A 14460-nucleotide genomic window follows, 5' to 3' on the forward strand; every position below is an offset into this window, starting at 1 on the left:
CTACTAAAAAATTTCTGTGGACCCCCCCGCCAAAAAAAAAACTCAAAGATGTCACACATATGTTCATTAGGCAGGGCAATACTATGAAGGAATGATTTGCTTCTACGCATTTCTCATCACTGTTTAGTTTGATATTTTATCCTAGGATGTTCTTCACCCAAGTGGAGAATGATCTTTGGTTTTCATTTCTGGGAAGAAGAAAATTTGGGAATTGGAGATATTGTTCCCATTAGATACCCAGCATTATTTTTATTGGATACGATGGTGAATTAGATGTAAGCCCTGCCCTTTGGAGCTTCCAACATTAGAAAGATGAGATACCTATGAGTGGGTGCTAATTATTTCATATGAGGTTATAAAGAGTGGCGATGGAAAGTGTGAAACTGGACTGGATAAGGCTACCCTCCAAATTATAAGCTTCATGGTAAAGCAAAGTTGTCATCAGGAACTGGAAGACTAAATAAAGTACATCAACTCTGTAACCATCTCTTGTAGTTATCCCAAATAAAGTAGCAGCATTTGAAGAGTGTCAGCTAGAGGTGGTCTCATGCTGCCAGCTGAGAGAAGGCTGGGAATCCTTTTCCACACTATCATGCAGGCTTGGATCAGTTCCCAGCATACTCAGTGTGCTCTTGGAGCATATGAGAAAGACTGGGACAGAGTGAGTCATGGGAGGAAAATGTAAAGACCACAGTCTGGGGAGAACTTCCTCTGGAGCCCAAATAGGGCAATTTCAAGAGTCACCTCTCCTCAGCATTAGTCCTGAGGTCAGCTGGAGGCTAAAGGACAGTGAAGGCTCCTTGGCCTGGATTCATGGCAGATCCAACATCCCCTTGGGGCTTGGAGTCCCCTTGAGGAGGGAGTCTTGGCTGCCTCATCTCCCTGTCCTAAGCCCCACATATGTTGCACACAAGAGGAGTGCATTATATGTTTGTTCATTTTGTTCTCTGGCTGGAGAACTTGTTGAAAAGATCAATCTGAAATTTAGCCATAAATGTACGAGGGTCACAAGTCCTTTTGCCATTCCCAAATGCTGACTTGGGTCAGGCTGGCAACATCAGAATCATCTGAGAGAGCTTAAAAAAAATAACCTGGTCCCAGAGTGGGAGACTCTCATTCAGGAGGTCTGGGACGAGGTGCCAGTGCATTTTAAAAGTGATTCTGGAGACTTCTCTGGTGGCGTAGTGGTTAAGAATCTGCCTGCAAATGCAGGGGACACAGGTTTGTTCCCTGGTCCAGAAAGATCCCACATGCTGTGGAGCAACTAAGCCCGTGTGCCACAAGTACTGAGCCTGCGCCCTAGAGCCCACGAGCCACAAGTACTGAAGCCTGCGCGCCTAGAGCCCGTGCTCTGCAACAAGTGAAGCCGCTGCAATGAGAAGTCTGCTCACCGCAACAAAGAGTAGCCCCTACTCACTGCAACTAGAGAAAAGCCCGCATACAGCAACGAAGACCCAACACGGCCATAAATGAATGAATAAATAAATAAATAAAAATTAATAAATAAATAATAAATAAATAATTAATTAATTAATTAATAAATTTTAAAAAAATAAAAGTGATTCTGATCCCCAGCTAGATCTGGGACAACTGTCCTATGGCAGCCAGTCCCCAGGATGACCCCAAATGACCACTACCTTCTGTAGTCACACCTCTGGGTAATCTCCTCCCACAATGGATACTGTTTGTCTGAGTGACCAATAGAATACAGCAGAAATGATGGCCCATCACTTCCGAGATGAGGTTATGAAAGATGCAGCTTCCATGTTTTGCTCCCTCTCTCTTTCTCTTTTGAGTCACTCACTCTAGAGAAAGACAACTGTCATGTCTTAAGGACACTCAAGCAGCCTATTGGGAGGTTGTGTGGAGAGGACCAGAGGCCTCCAGCTGACAGCCAGAAGGAAGCAAAAACCTGCCGACAACCACAGGAGTCAACTTGGGAGAGGAGTCCCCAGCTCCAGTTGACAGCATAACTGCAGCCTCATAAGATGTTCTGAGCAGAGTGAACTGGCTGACCACTCCTGGATTCCTGACCCTCAGAAGCTATTCAAGATAATCCATGTTTGTTGCAAAATATGAGGGGGGTGGGATAATTTGTTACACTGCCGCTGCTAGCTGATACACCTTCCTAGTCCAAAGGGCAAGCTCCTGTACATAGCACAGGCCTTTCTAGCTTCATTTCATACTATTTCCACATTCATAATTTACAGTCTTGAGTGGTACCGACCTGCTCATCCCCAGTTCACACCTCCGTGCCTTTGTGTCTTTGTCCAAGTCGTTCTCTGTGTCTGGAATGCCCTTTCCCCACTGATAGCAGCCTCTTCTCCAGAAATCCTTCCTCAACTGCCCTGGCACCAAGTGAAATTGGTTTGGGTCCCCCCACCTGCCACAAAAGTGATCACACACACTTCTCGGAATCATAGGTGAGAAGTGAGACACATGGAAGAAGGAAAACATTCACATGAAGGAGTCATCAAGAGCACATGAACTTGTCAGAAAGAGAAAGATAAGTACCACATGATATCACTTATATGTGGAATCTAAAATATGACACAAATGAACCTACCTACGAAACAGAAACAGACTCACAGACTTGTGGTTGCCAAGGGAGAGGGAGGGTGAGGGAGGGATGGAGTGGGAGTTTGGGATTAGCAGATGCAGACTGTTACATATGGGATGGATAAGCAACAAGGTCCTACTGTATAGCACAGGGAACTATATTCAATATCCTGTGATAAACCATATGGAAAAGAATATACAAAAGAATGTATATATGTATAACTGAATCACTTTGCTGTACAGCAGGAATTAACACAACGCTATAAACCAACTACACTTCAATTAAAAAAAAAAGAGCACATGACTTGCCTCTATGCTGTTGATCAGCGAATTGTCAAACTTGAACCCAGGAATTCTTTTGTCACTGCACACCACACCCACATCTTCCGTGTGCTTGCAGTCAGTGACACCCCAGCCATTGGAGGAGCAGGCTGCGAGGGTCCCCTCATTGCCGGTGCAGTAGACGTTGTCCAACCAGATGGGCCCTAAGGAAGCAGAGAAGAGAGAAGCCAAGCTCCACGTCAGAGTAGGTTTGAGTCTTTGGGGGCACCAAGGGCGTACATGGAAAGAGAGTTTTTCCCTAATTTTGGCAGCTGTGTGTGGTCATCAATTGGTCAGTGTGTTGAGATATTGCATACATTTCTAGACCATCTGGATTCCCTTGCCAGAGGGATGTGATTTAGGGATGTGGCAGATTGAACATGATTAGAGTAGAAATCAGATTTAAGCCCGGAAGGCACGTGGTATAATGGGAAGAACAGGGACTTTGGATACTAAGCTGTTTGATACGAATTCTGGCTCAGCCACTTAGCTGTATGACCCTGATCAAAGCTCCCTTTTCTCATCGGTAAAGTGGGGGATAATAATGACACTCGAATGACAGGGGCGTGTGCAGATTAGAGATAATACATGACATGTGCCTAATTTATCATTGGTCCATAGTTACTCAAAAAATGGTAACGATGATGATGATGGTGATGATTTTACTTATGTTGACTATGGCACAAGCTCAGAGAAGGCAACTCATCGTGCAAGGCCACCTTCCTGAACCCAGAACCCTGGTCCTCTCAGCGCTCTTTCCACTTCCTGATGTCTCCCATCCACTGATTCGGAGATGGCCCAGCTAGGCTAACCCACAGAGCCCCCTCCTCACGTCAGGTGAAGGCAGGGCTGGTTTCTAGCTGGGCAATCTGCCTGGGAGGCCGTGGGACTCTGCTCACCTCCTGTGCATTTACCTGATTTGCAGTAAGTGGGGAATTCTGAGTGCAAAGTGCTAGAGGGTTAACCACAATGAGACACGATCTCACACCCATTAGGATGGCTACTATCAAAACAGAAACAACAACAGAAAATAGTAAGTGTTGGCAAGGATGTGGAGAAATTGGAACCCTTGTGCACTGTTGGCAGGAATGTAACACTGAAACCACAGACCACGTCTCAGGGCTCGGTGGAGCTCAGGTTCTTTATGTCTTGGCACAGAAGGAATTCAGCCTTGCTGAAAAGTGATAGGTAAGAGGTGGATTTAATAATACAGGACGCTTGTGAGACATACAAGCAGGTAGGCAAGGGAGCGCTGCCCCAAGAGCTGGGTGAACTACATTTTTATAATCAAAGGAAAAGTGGGGAGGGGTAGAAGACCACCTTCTTCCTCATTCTCAAGTAGACGTCAGACTTCCATCATCAGCTCCTCCTCCACATCGGGGTGGAAGGGGGAGTTTTTTGTCCCTCTGTGGCCCAACTAGGACTGTCATGGCGCTATGGAAATTAGCAAAAAAGGTGGCAATCTATGCTAAAATAAGGTAAATCATCTCAGGTTTCAGCATAATGAGGGTCTTCTACTTTGGAATGTCATCTTTCTCCTGTATTTTTGTTTTTAGTGCGTGCAGAGGAACATGTCCTAGGAATCGTTAACTTACTGACCTCAATGGCAGGATACAGGTGTCATTTTCCTACCATTGTTTTATTGTCTTGAGGCCTGTCTCGTGCTTCTATTGCGTGGTTTTATTGCTAAGCAAGCCTGCTTTCTTGAGTGATCATTAACTTACAGGGGTCTCCCAAAGTTCCCTCTCTGTCCATGATATCTTAGTGGGATTTTTAAACTATTGGATTATCTTACTCTATCCCTATCAAAATGGTGCAGCCCCTGTAGAACACAGTAGGGTGGTTCCTCAAAAAATTAAAATTAGAATTACCATATGACCCAGCAATTCCCACTTCTGGGTATATATCCAAAAGAATTGAAAGCAGGGTCTCAAAGAGATATCAGTACACCCATATGCATTACAGCATCATTCACAATAGCCAAAATGTAGAAGCAACCTAGGTGTCCATTGAGTAATTGTGGTCTATACATACACTGGAATATTATTCAGCCTTAAAAAGGAATGGCATTCTGACACATGCTAGAACATGGATGAAACTTGAGTTCATTATGCTAAGTGAAATAGTCCTGAAAAGGCAAATACTGTATGAATCCACATATATAAAGTACTGAGAGTAGTCAAAATCATAGAGTCGGAGAGTAGAATGGTGTTTACCAGGGGCTGGGGGAGGGGGGTTGGGGAGCGGTTATTTCATGGGTATAGAGTTTTAGATCTGCAAGATGAAACGTGTTCTGGAGATGGGTTGCCCAACAGTGTGAATGTACTTAACATTACTGAACTCTACACTGAAAAATGGTTAAGATGGGTGGCACATTTTATGCTACATGTATTTTACCACAATTAAAATTTTTAAAAAATGTTAAGTGCTAGAGGGTTTTCAAGTAGTGAGTTTTATTAGTATTACTACACAATGAAAGGAAACAAAGTCAAAGCTCTCCTTTTCCTCAGGACTCCAGGAGGACTCTAGTACTGCGGTCCCCAACCTTTTTGGCACCAGGGACTGGTTTCGTGGAAGACAATTTTTCCGGGGGGGGATGGTTCAGGCGGTAATGCAAGTGATGGGGAGCAGGGGTAGCAGCAGATGAAGCTTCACTCGTGCACCTGCCGCTCACCTCCTGCTGTGTGGCCCGGTTCCTAAGAGGCCACGGACCGGTACCGGTGCATGGCCTGGGGGCTGGGGACCCCTGCTCTATAGTATAATGGAGTCAGAAAACCTAGGTTCAAATTCTGTCTGCCTCAGGCTTGGGCACCACGTGACTGGGTCAACTACTTCACCAAGCCCATTCTCAAGTGAAAATAATGATACCAACAAATAGGTCGCCATGGAGATTCAATGAGATAACATATGTGCCTAGTATGTGCTCACCTTCCCTTTCTCCTTCCTCCTTCCAGTAAGTCAGAAAAACAATGAATTCTGTCGTTTCCATGATGCAAGGAAAAAGCAGATAAAAACACTCCCATTGTAAAGATGAGAAAAACCAAGGAGAATCTGAGGTTCTTCAAGGTCAGAGGGGACCCGGGGCCAGTCTCCTGACTTCGAGGCCCCGCTGAGACCTGTCTGCTGCAACAGATGGCTGCTCAGGGCTCAAAGGAGAGCACCTCAGACACACTGAGGGGAACAAAGGGCTTATTGAAAACATCTGGGCTGAGGTTTTCCAACTGGTTTCTCAGTTTGGCCTCGTTTCCAAGCCATCAAGCTCCACTGAAACATATGCTCCCTAATCGATTGCTGTTTCAACAACAAACCAATGTTTGTCTTGCTAAGTACTAGCAACGGAAAAGACCCTCCACGTTTGAAGCGGGGCCTCTTCTTTGGAACATTCTGTAGCAAAGCTGCTGAATGGACAGAGATGGTGAAAAGAAACAGAGCCCTATTTCCATCTGCAGTGAGAGAAACCACCCTGGCTAAGGAGATGGCAAACAGGACTGCACACAGCTAAAAGCAGCAGGGAGAGCTGCAAAACAGATGCCCCAGGGCCTGCTTTACTTTTTGATAAGGAAGATTTGAAATTAGCACCCTGGAGCGCTAATGGGAACTATTATCCCAAAGAGCTGCTTTCTTAAGAAGCTTCAATTCACCCCCAATAATTCTACCCTCTAGGCATTCCCACCAGTTACTTTCTTAGATAGTGGAAATGTAAATTTCTACTTAGCCCCAGATGCAGGCATGATAAACTAACTTGGCCCGATTTCATGACATTTTTTTTCCTGTATGCTTAATGCCTAACAACTAGACGGTTCTGATTCCAAAGCAACCAGCTCTTATTCTGCTGTTGGAATGCGGGGTGGTTCTGGACACAGTTCAGTACATGCCGTTTCAGAGCTGCTAGGAAAGTTGCACTAGGGACACAGATGGGGCTCAAACTTTGGATGCAATATGCCAATCCAAAGCAAAACTTCATTTTACTCTTTCCACTCATTTAGTCCAAGAAATGCTTCCCCTGATGAAAGGAGAAGAGAGGTACAAACAAGTTAACAGACCATTTGGAGGATAAACATCATAAATAAAATTCTATTTGAATGCCAGTATTCCCCAGGGCTGTTGGGGCAATGGAAATTATTCAACTTAGGAGCTTCAGGACCCCACTGTGGTCATCTGCTGGCTTTGTCACTCTGATCTGAAGAACGAGGGGGTGAGGGGGAATCACATCTAACCTCAGATCTGAGGACAGGCAAAGGAGAGCAACCATCTGAGGTTCGGGTGCCCGTGAGGCCATCCAGAAGGTGAGAAATGGGGCAGCTGTCCCCTCTAGAACCTTCTAAAAGGGTCCATGATTTCTCTGAGCTCAGAGATGTTTTGGGAGAAAAGATCTATTGAAAGGCTAGGCTGGAAAACCTAGAAGGTCCATGGATGTTCTCCCCAGCTTCATTACTACAGTCTGAACTTCAGGGGAGTTGATGACGGTGGCACTCCTGGGCGGGTGGCGTCTCACAGGTTCACCTCCAGTGTTTCCAGTTCAGCCACAGAGCCGACTAAACCCCATCGGAGCACACCCCAGGGCACTGGTCACTATGCCAACTGTTTTTAATATTCTTCAAAGTCAAACTGAATCAGCGTCGGTGGTATCGTGGCGAGCATAGCTGCCTTCCAAATCAAACTGAATCAGTGGATTAACATTTACTGAGGGCCCCCCTTGTACCCAGTGCTAAAAATCCTAAACTGATGCTGATGAGATTCAAATACATTTTACATTTAAAGGGTCTCTCATGATAAACCAAGTACCACTTTACATAGACAGCATAATCCTTAAAGTCCTAGAGACATGACAGTTAAAATTTTTAGCATCAGTTTCTCCCTTCCTCTCTTTGGTACTTATTCTTTCCTAAGTCTCGAAGGTCTCAATAGCCCCAGAGGGGACCCTTCCAATACTCTAAGTTACTATACCTCCTCCCTCCAATGACTCTCCTCCACCCTACATCAGCTAGCATCCCATGGTCATAGCTTAGACCTTGACATTACAAACAATTGCACTCCCTCCCCAATCTCCATTTCAACACTTCTGCTGTGCATCTGCACCTACAACTCCATCTTTCTAGCACATTCATTCTAGTACTGCAATCTCAACCCACAATCCATCGATCCTAGCAGCTTTCCCCAGTCCTTCAACGGCTCCATGGAGTGCCTTCCTACTTACCCAGTGAGGACTTCATGGACCGTGATTTTAATCGTTCCCTTGAAAATTCCCTCTACTCCTGTGAACTTTTCTCCCTTCATCATCCTTGGATGGCAAAGTTTGAGCCAGGCTAACTCACCTCTCCAGCCCCCCCATGCCTGCTCCTGAGCAGGTGAACCTGGGACGGGGAAAAACCATATCCATCTTACCTGATGACAGGTAAATTTTAAGTTTGGGTGGAAAGAAAATAAAGACGTCACTAGAAAAACCCCAAAGTCATTGGGAAATACTTGTTGTAAAGTAATTAGGCTTAAAGAGCCTGGAATAGAAAACATAAATCTGATGTTACCCCCAGAACACTCAGCTAGCAGAATAAAGGAAGATGTGAAAGGATGGAGAAGTGTCCAGAGTTTTTGTAACAAAGACAGCAAATGGGTTTTAAAACAGCGTATGCTAACTCATCTGTGCTGCTTTTACTCATGTCATAGTAAGGAACCCAGAGCCAGCTTCAGAGAACATTTTACTTTAACTGCTGTGTCTTGATCCTGTTATTCCAAAAAGACGTATTCAATTACACAGAGGTGAGACATGTATGAGATGCTATTTCCTTCTCCAATAATTTCTAGAATAACCAAAAGCAAGGGTTGGAAGGGACCATAATAATGATCTATTTCAGTGACTCCCAAACCTGGCTACATGTACAACCACTTGGGAGGCTTCCAAAAGTTACAGAGTCCTAGATTCCAGTGCAGACCTTAATTCTGAACATCATGGGATAGCACCCCAGGGGATTCTATGCCGTTGGTGTGGCACTAATCCGTTTATCCAGGATGAGAGTTTGGGCACCTCTGCTTGATTCCAGCAGCCAGGCCCACACTGACACCTGTGCAGCTGCTTGGCCAGGTGGAAGAGCTGCTTTTGCTCTACTAACCCAAGGAGGAGCACTCCAGCTGGAGATTTTATTTTATTTTATTTTATTTTATTTTATTTTATTTTTTTCTTTATTTCTTTATTTATTTATTTATTTATTTATGGCTGCGTTGGGTCTTTGCACAGGCTTTCTCTAGTTGTGGCGACTGGGGGCTACTCTTCATTGTGGTGCGTGGGCTTCTCATTGCGGTGGCTTCTCTTGTTGCGGAGCACGGACTCTAGGCACCGGGGCTTCAGCAGTTGTGGCATGCGTGCTTCAGTTGTTGTGGCTCGCAGGGTCTAGAGTGCAGGCTCAGTAGTTGTGGCGCATGAGCTCAGTTGCTCCGCGGCATATGGGATCTTCCCGGACCAGGGATCGAACCCATGTCCCCTGCATTGGCAGGCAGATTCTCAACCACTGCACCACCAGGGAAGTCCAGATTTTATTTTTAAATAATGTCCTTGACCCTTATCTACTTTCTCATTTAAAACCACAGACTATGACAGTTTCAAGAGTTCTTAGAGAGCCTAATTTCCAGATTAGGAAACTGAGGGCAAGGAGGATAAATGTATTCCCACAAAGCATATAGTTAGTTAGGTTAACACAGGACTAAGCCCAAGGTTCTGGGCTCCAACACCTGCCCTCCCTCATAATTACCACCCCCCCAATTTTTTTTCAGTGTATTGACTTAAAAAGGGAGGAAAGAAGAAGCCAATCAAAGTGAAAAACCCAAAGCAACTCGGTTCCTGTCCTGGCCAAGCCTGGAACAGCATGTTGGTATTAAAAGCGTGAACTCTACCGGGACAGAAGGGTGGAAGAGTCAGGGGACACTAGCCTCTGGGCAGCCTTTGTGACAAAGAGCAAAAGGCACTCCTTCCAGGAGGCGGAAGAAAGGCACCGTCTCCCTCTGGCTGACGCAGCCCCAGGCAGGGCACAGGGCTCAAGAGGTGACCACAGACTGACTTCAGCCGCTCCCAAGGGTCACTAACCAGCCTGGTTTCCCAGGACGAGGAGCTTCCCAGGCTGCCAGGCTTTGTGTGCTAAAACCAGGAGAGTCCTGGGCAACGCAGGACCGGTGGTCACTGCCCCCCTCCCTGGCACCCCTCCGCTCCCACCTTCCAGCACAGGCACGGAGGCTGCCCAGGTGACGTATGATCAGGAATTGCCACTTGACAGTAACTGCAGCTCCGTTTGCCAGGCTATCCCCCTAGAAGCCTGTGCCCGGGCTCTCCCGGTGACCCCAGTGCTAGGTTCCCGAGCGCGGAGCGGTTTACCTTCCCCTTTGCCGTAGGAAGAGCTGGCAGTCCAGGACTTGGCTTCCACGTAGCCCAGCTCCCGGCAGACGACGTGGGCAGCGTGGATGGAGAAGTCGTCGTCACACACGGTGCCCCACTGCCCGTCGTAGTACACCTCCACCCGGCCCTCGCTGTGCTTCCTCTTCTGGCCCGCCAGGCGCAGCTGGATCTTGACCACGTCGGAGGGTACCTGAGGCTGGTGGTACTCCGGGGCGGGCTGCTGGAAGTACTCGGGGTAGTGGGGCCAGCTCTCGTACTGCGCCAGGCTCAGGGCGGGCAGGAGGGCGAGCACAGACAGACAGCGGCAAAGGCGGGAGCCTCCGTGCCTCCCCATCCCTGTCCTCGGGCTGGAAGACCTGATGGAGGGGGCCACTTGGCGCTCAGGAGGGACAGCAGGAGTTTCCTGGAAGAGAGGAGACGTTCGGGTTACAGACATCTGGGAAACGGCCAGTGATTTCGTACTCTTTTGCTTAGGATTGAAAGCTCATTCTGGATTCCAACCTCTTCTCTTCTCTCATCTTATGCTTCAGCTAGACAGGTCTGGGAAGTCCTACCTCTTTGCCCACCACCTTCCCAGATCTTTGAAATGCTTTTTTCCAGGATGACTCCTGGCAGGAAACAGAGCACACTTAGACTTCATTTGAGTAGAGTTTTTTTGTTTGTTTGTTTTGTTTTGTTAAATATTTATTTATTTATTTGGCTGTGCTGGGTCTTAGTTGTGGCACATGGGATCTAGGCTGCAGTATGTGGGGCCTTTAGTTGCGGCACGTGGGATCTAGTTCCCTGACCAGGGATTGAACCCGGGCCTCCTGCATTGGGAGCACGGAGTCTTAGCCACTGTACCACCAGGGAAGCCCCCATTTGAGCAGAGTTTTTTTTAAAAAGACTATGTACATTAATGGATAAAGAAGATGTGGTACATATATACAATGGAGTATTACTCAGCCCTAAAAAATAACGGAATAATGCCATTTGCAGCAACATGGATGGACCTAGAGATTGCCCTCCAGTGGGCTACTGAAGCAGCCCCCAGGGACTTCCTTCCAAGGCGGGCTTATTATCTAGACCTTCTCCTCACCTCTCCCAGACACCTTCATATCCCCAAAGAGGTTACAAACTGCTTAGGGGCAGGACTTGTTTCTCATCCTTCTTTGGCTTCTCCAGAGTAAGCACGATAGGTTGGAAGACATGTTTATGGAATGAAAAGGTGATTTGGTTCCAGGTACCAAGTGGCTGGAGAAATGCAGATGTGACAGTGTATGTTGAGGAGGGCTCGGGTACTCCCAGGTAAGGTGGCCTTCCTACCTCTGGACGTTAGTTGACCTGGATGGAAACAGCATCTTCTGGGTGCTGAGAATAACACTACGAGGCTTTGAGTCTCCACCTTTACTTGCTCACGGGCTGCGCGCATACCTGAACCTTCCTATAGCTCTGCTTTCAGGCTCCAGGCCTCCAGACACCCCGACATGCTGCCCACCCACACCCCAGATCTCATTATGTTTTATACTCTGGACCTCAAGACGGCTGAGACCACTGAACGAGGAGGTCAGAGGTAAAGCCCCTTAAACAGCTCTTACGCAGGGCCTGTCCTTAGCTGAACTGTGGAGTAGCCCCAGAGAGCAGTCCTCAGGCACTGCTCTAGCACTTGGGGAAGCCAAGGATGCCCAGGCGACAATTCCATCCCTTTATATAGTTTACGTCCCTGAGGGCTGCTGGGGGCTGAGTCCCGCCCGCTCTGTGCACAGAGGGGAGGCATAAAGCTCTTTGTACCAAACAGGAGAGGGGCTGAGTGGCCCATATCAGGCAAGGGAGAGCAGGACAGCAGAGTGAGGGGGAGGGGGTCACAGGCTCTGGAGCCAGACAGTCTGGGTTTGCATTCTCATTCTCATACTGACTAGCTGTGTGACCTTGGGCAAAATACTTAACTTCTCTCTGCTGTTTGATGTTTCGTATCTATAAAATGGGTATGATAATTATATCTAGCTCACAGAATTGTTATGAGGATTAAATGAATGGTACATCATAAGCCCTACAGGAGCATTTGCTAAATAAATTTTTTTAATTTTTATATTTTCAAGATTGTGGTCACCGTAGCCAGGTGGAGCCTACCTCTAAGAATTCCAGGATGAGGTCCTAGAGCGGGAAATAAAGACTTAGTTCATGTACCTCGATCCTTCCATAATTTAGAGAGCTAGGAAGACTGTCTTAAAGGACTGCAGGTGTATTTCATGGAAGAGGAAGTAGACTTGGAAGATGGGGCCCCCAAAGGAAACCGGGACCAGGAGGTGAAAGCTACAGCAGCGCATCATACATTCTCTATTAACCAGGTACAGAGGGTTAGGCCAATTGTATGCCTCAGTTCATGGCACAACACCAACAAGGAAGGACCAGGTAAGTGCCCAGAACACCTGGGAGGGATGATCTAACTTGGACAGAGGCAGTTCCACATCTGTCGGGATGGCCAGGCAGTGCCTGGTCCCATCCTGGGTTTTGGGGCAGAGATGCCACAGCTTTCGGGGGCAGTCAGGACCGAGGACTTCGGAAAGCCCTCTGGTTCACTGGAGATCCAGCCATCCTCATCCTGTGACTCAAAAACAAGGCCAGGAAGTTGTGGGGTTCCTGCAACGGCCCTCTTCAGACCACAGCCTGACAGGCTAGTACGTGGCTCTGAAGGGACCCCTCATCGCCTCCTCCGCCCTGGCCACGTTTCATTCCTGTCCCAGCACATTGGTGTCCACGAGCTCATCTATGCCTCACTAGAACCTTGAGACATGGGTGGAGTAGCCAGGGATGAGGATTCTTACTCTACGAGGGAGAAAATCAAGAAGCAGAGAGAGAGGACTTTTCTGCTCGACTTCCCGGGGTTGCACAGTTCATACAGGCAGAGCCAGAAGTAGTCAACCCCAAGCTACCAAAACATCATTGATCCACTATCACATATTAAAAATGTCCAAATTCCACCTGGGACACAGATGCCTTTATAAGGTGGAACACACCTACGTTCCTGGCTTCAGTTCCAACACTTCTCTCCTTGCCCTCACTCCAGCCCTTCACGTGTCACCCATCCAACCGTATCAGCCTAGACTGGCTTAAGTTTTCCCACCTCGATCAATGTGTTCCATCCCCACGCCTCCCCTTCCCTCCAAAAAGTGTATGTCACAATCCTTCCTTTTCTTCAAGGAAAGCTTCCCAGATGCTCCTAATCAGAATCAATGTCTTCTCTGATTCTCTTTAAAATAGCATCCTGCTTGTGCTTTACACCAGTGTCATATCAGGCTTTAATGGACCCTCAGTCCCAGGGGCAGAAGCCATCTCTTGTCATTTCCACACAGTACCATGTGTTTTTGGCTACGGCAGGCTAGCTTGTAACAGATAAACCTTCCCACCAAGGACAACTGGAAAAGGTAGGTAAAACACCAAAAGCATGTACTTGAAGACACTGGAGAGCTATCGAGGCAGCAAGGACGCAAGAATCCAGAGAGATGGGAAGTACAGCGAGGTGAGCCTGACACTTGTGTCTCCTTTTCCCCTTAAGCCACTTGCCAATTCCAAGGCAGTTGCCAACAGGCTGGGAAGCTAAGCAAAACTTCAGGCATCCTCCCAGGATTGAGGACACAAAAATTTGATTTCAGAGCCTGCGAAGGAGGAAGGGTCCTGTTAAATAGCCCCAGGCTTTCAGATAGGGGTCCCTGAAGGGCTAAACTCTAGAAGTTAGGACAGAGTTACGTTCTACGCGTTAGAAAGATCTAACATCTGTATAATTGAAATTCCAAAAGAGGAGAGAGGGAACGTCTGGAAGAAATATTTGAAAAGATAATGGCCAAGAATTATATGAAACTGATGAAAGATATCAAGCCCAAGAAGTACAGTTTACAAAAAAAACCATACCAGGGCACATCAAAATCAGACCATGGAAAATCCAAGACAAAGAGGAAAGCTTACAAGCAGCCAGAGTATAAAAGGAGCATTACCTTCAAAGGAGCAGCAATAAGGCTAACAGTTGGCCTCTCAACAAAAAACAAGGAAACAAAGAAGATAATCACATGACAGTTTCAAAGGGTTGAAAAAAAAAGTCAGCCTAGAATTCTGTACCCCCTGGAGAGAATAAAGGTTTTCGCAAAAGTGGAGAGAGGACTTCCCTGGTGGTGCAGTGGTTAAGAATCTGCCTGCCAATGCAGGGGACAGAGGTTTGAGCCCCG

At 47.0% G+C, this 14460-nt stretch overlaps 1 protein-coding gene across 1 annotated transcript in view; it reads right to left on the minus strand.

Moving 5' to 3' along the window:
• The window catches only part of LOXL2 (lysyl oxidase like 2), a 104777-nt gene that overhangs the window by 64715 nt on the left and 25602 nt on the right, over positions 1 to 14460 (minus strand). Inside the window, exons 2-3 of the mRNA XM_068553744.1 lie at positions 10241 to 10664; positions 2869 to 3044 (exon numbers count right to left, since the gene is read on the minus strand). Of these exons, the coding sequence (XP_068409845.1) occupies positions 2869 to 3044; positions 10241 to 10595 (531 nt within the window). The 5' untranslated portion in view covers positions 10596 to 10664. The remainder of the gene's footprint in view (positions 1 to 2868; positions 3045 to 10240; positions 10665 to 14460) is intronic.

The sequence above is a fragment of the Eschrichtius robustus genome, chromosome 10 (genome assembly GCF_028021215.1).
Source record: "Eschrichtius robustus isolate mEscRob2 chromosome 10, mEscRob2.pri, whole genome shotgun sequence".
Classification (NCBI taxonomy): domain Eukaryota; kingdom Metazoa; phylum Chordata; class Mammalia; order Artiodactyla; family Eschrichtiidae; genus Eschrichtius; species Eschrichtius robustus.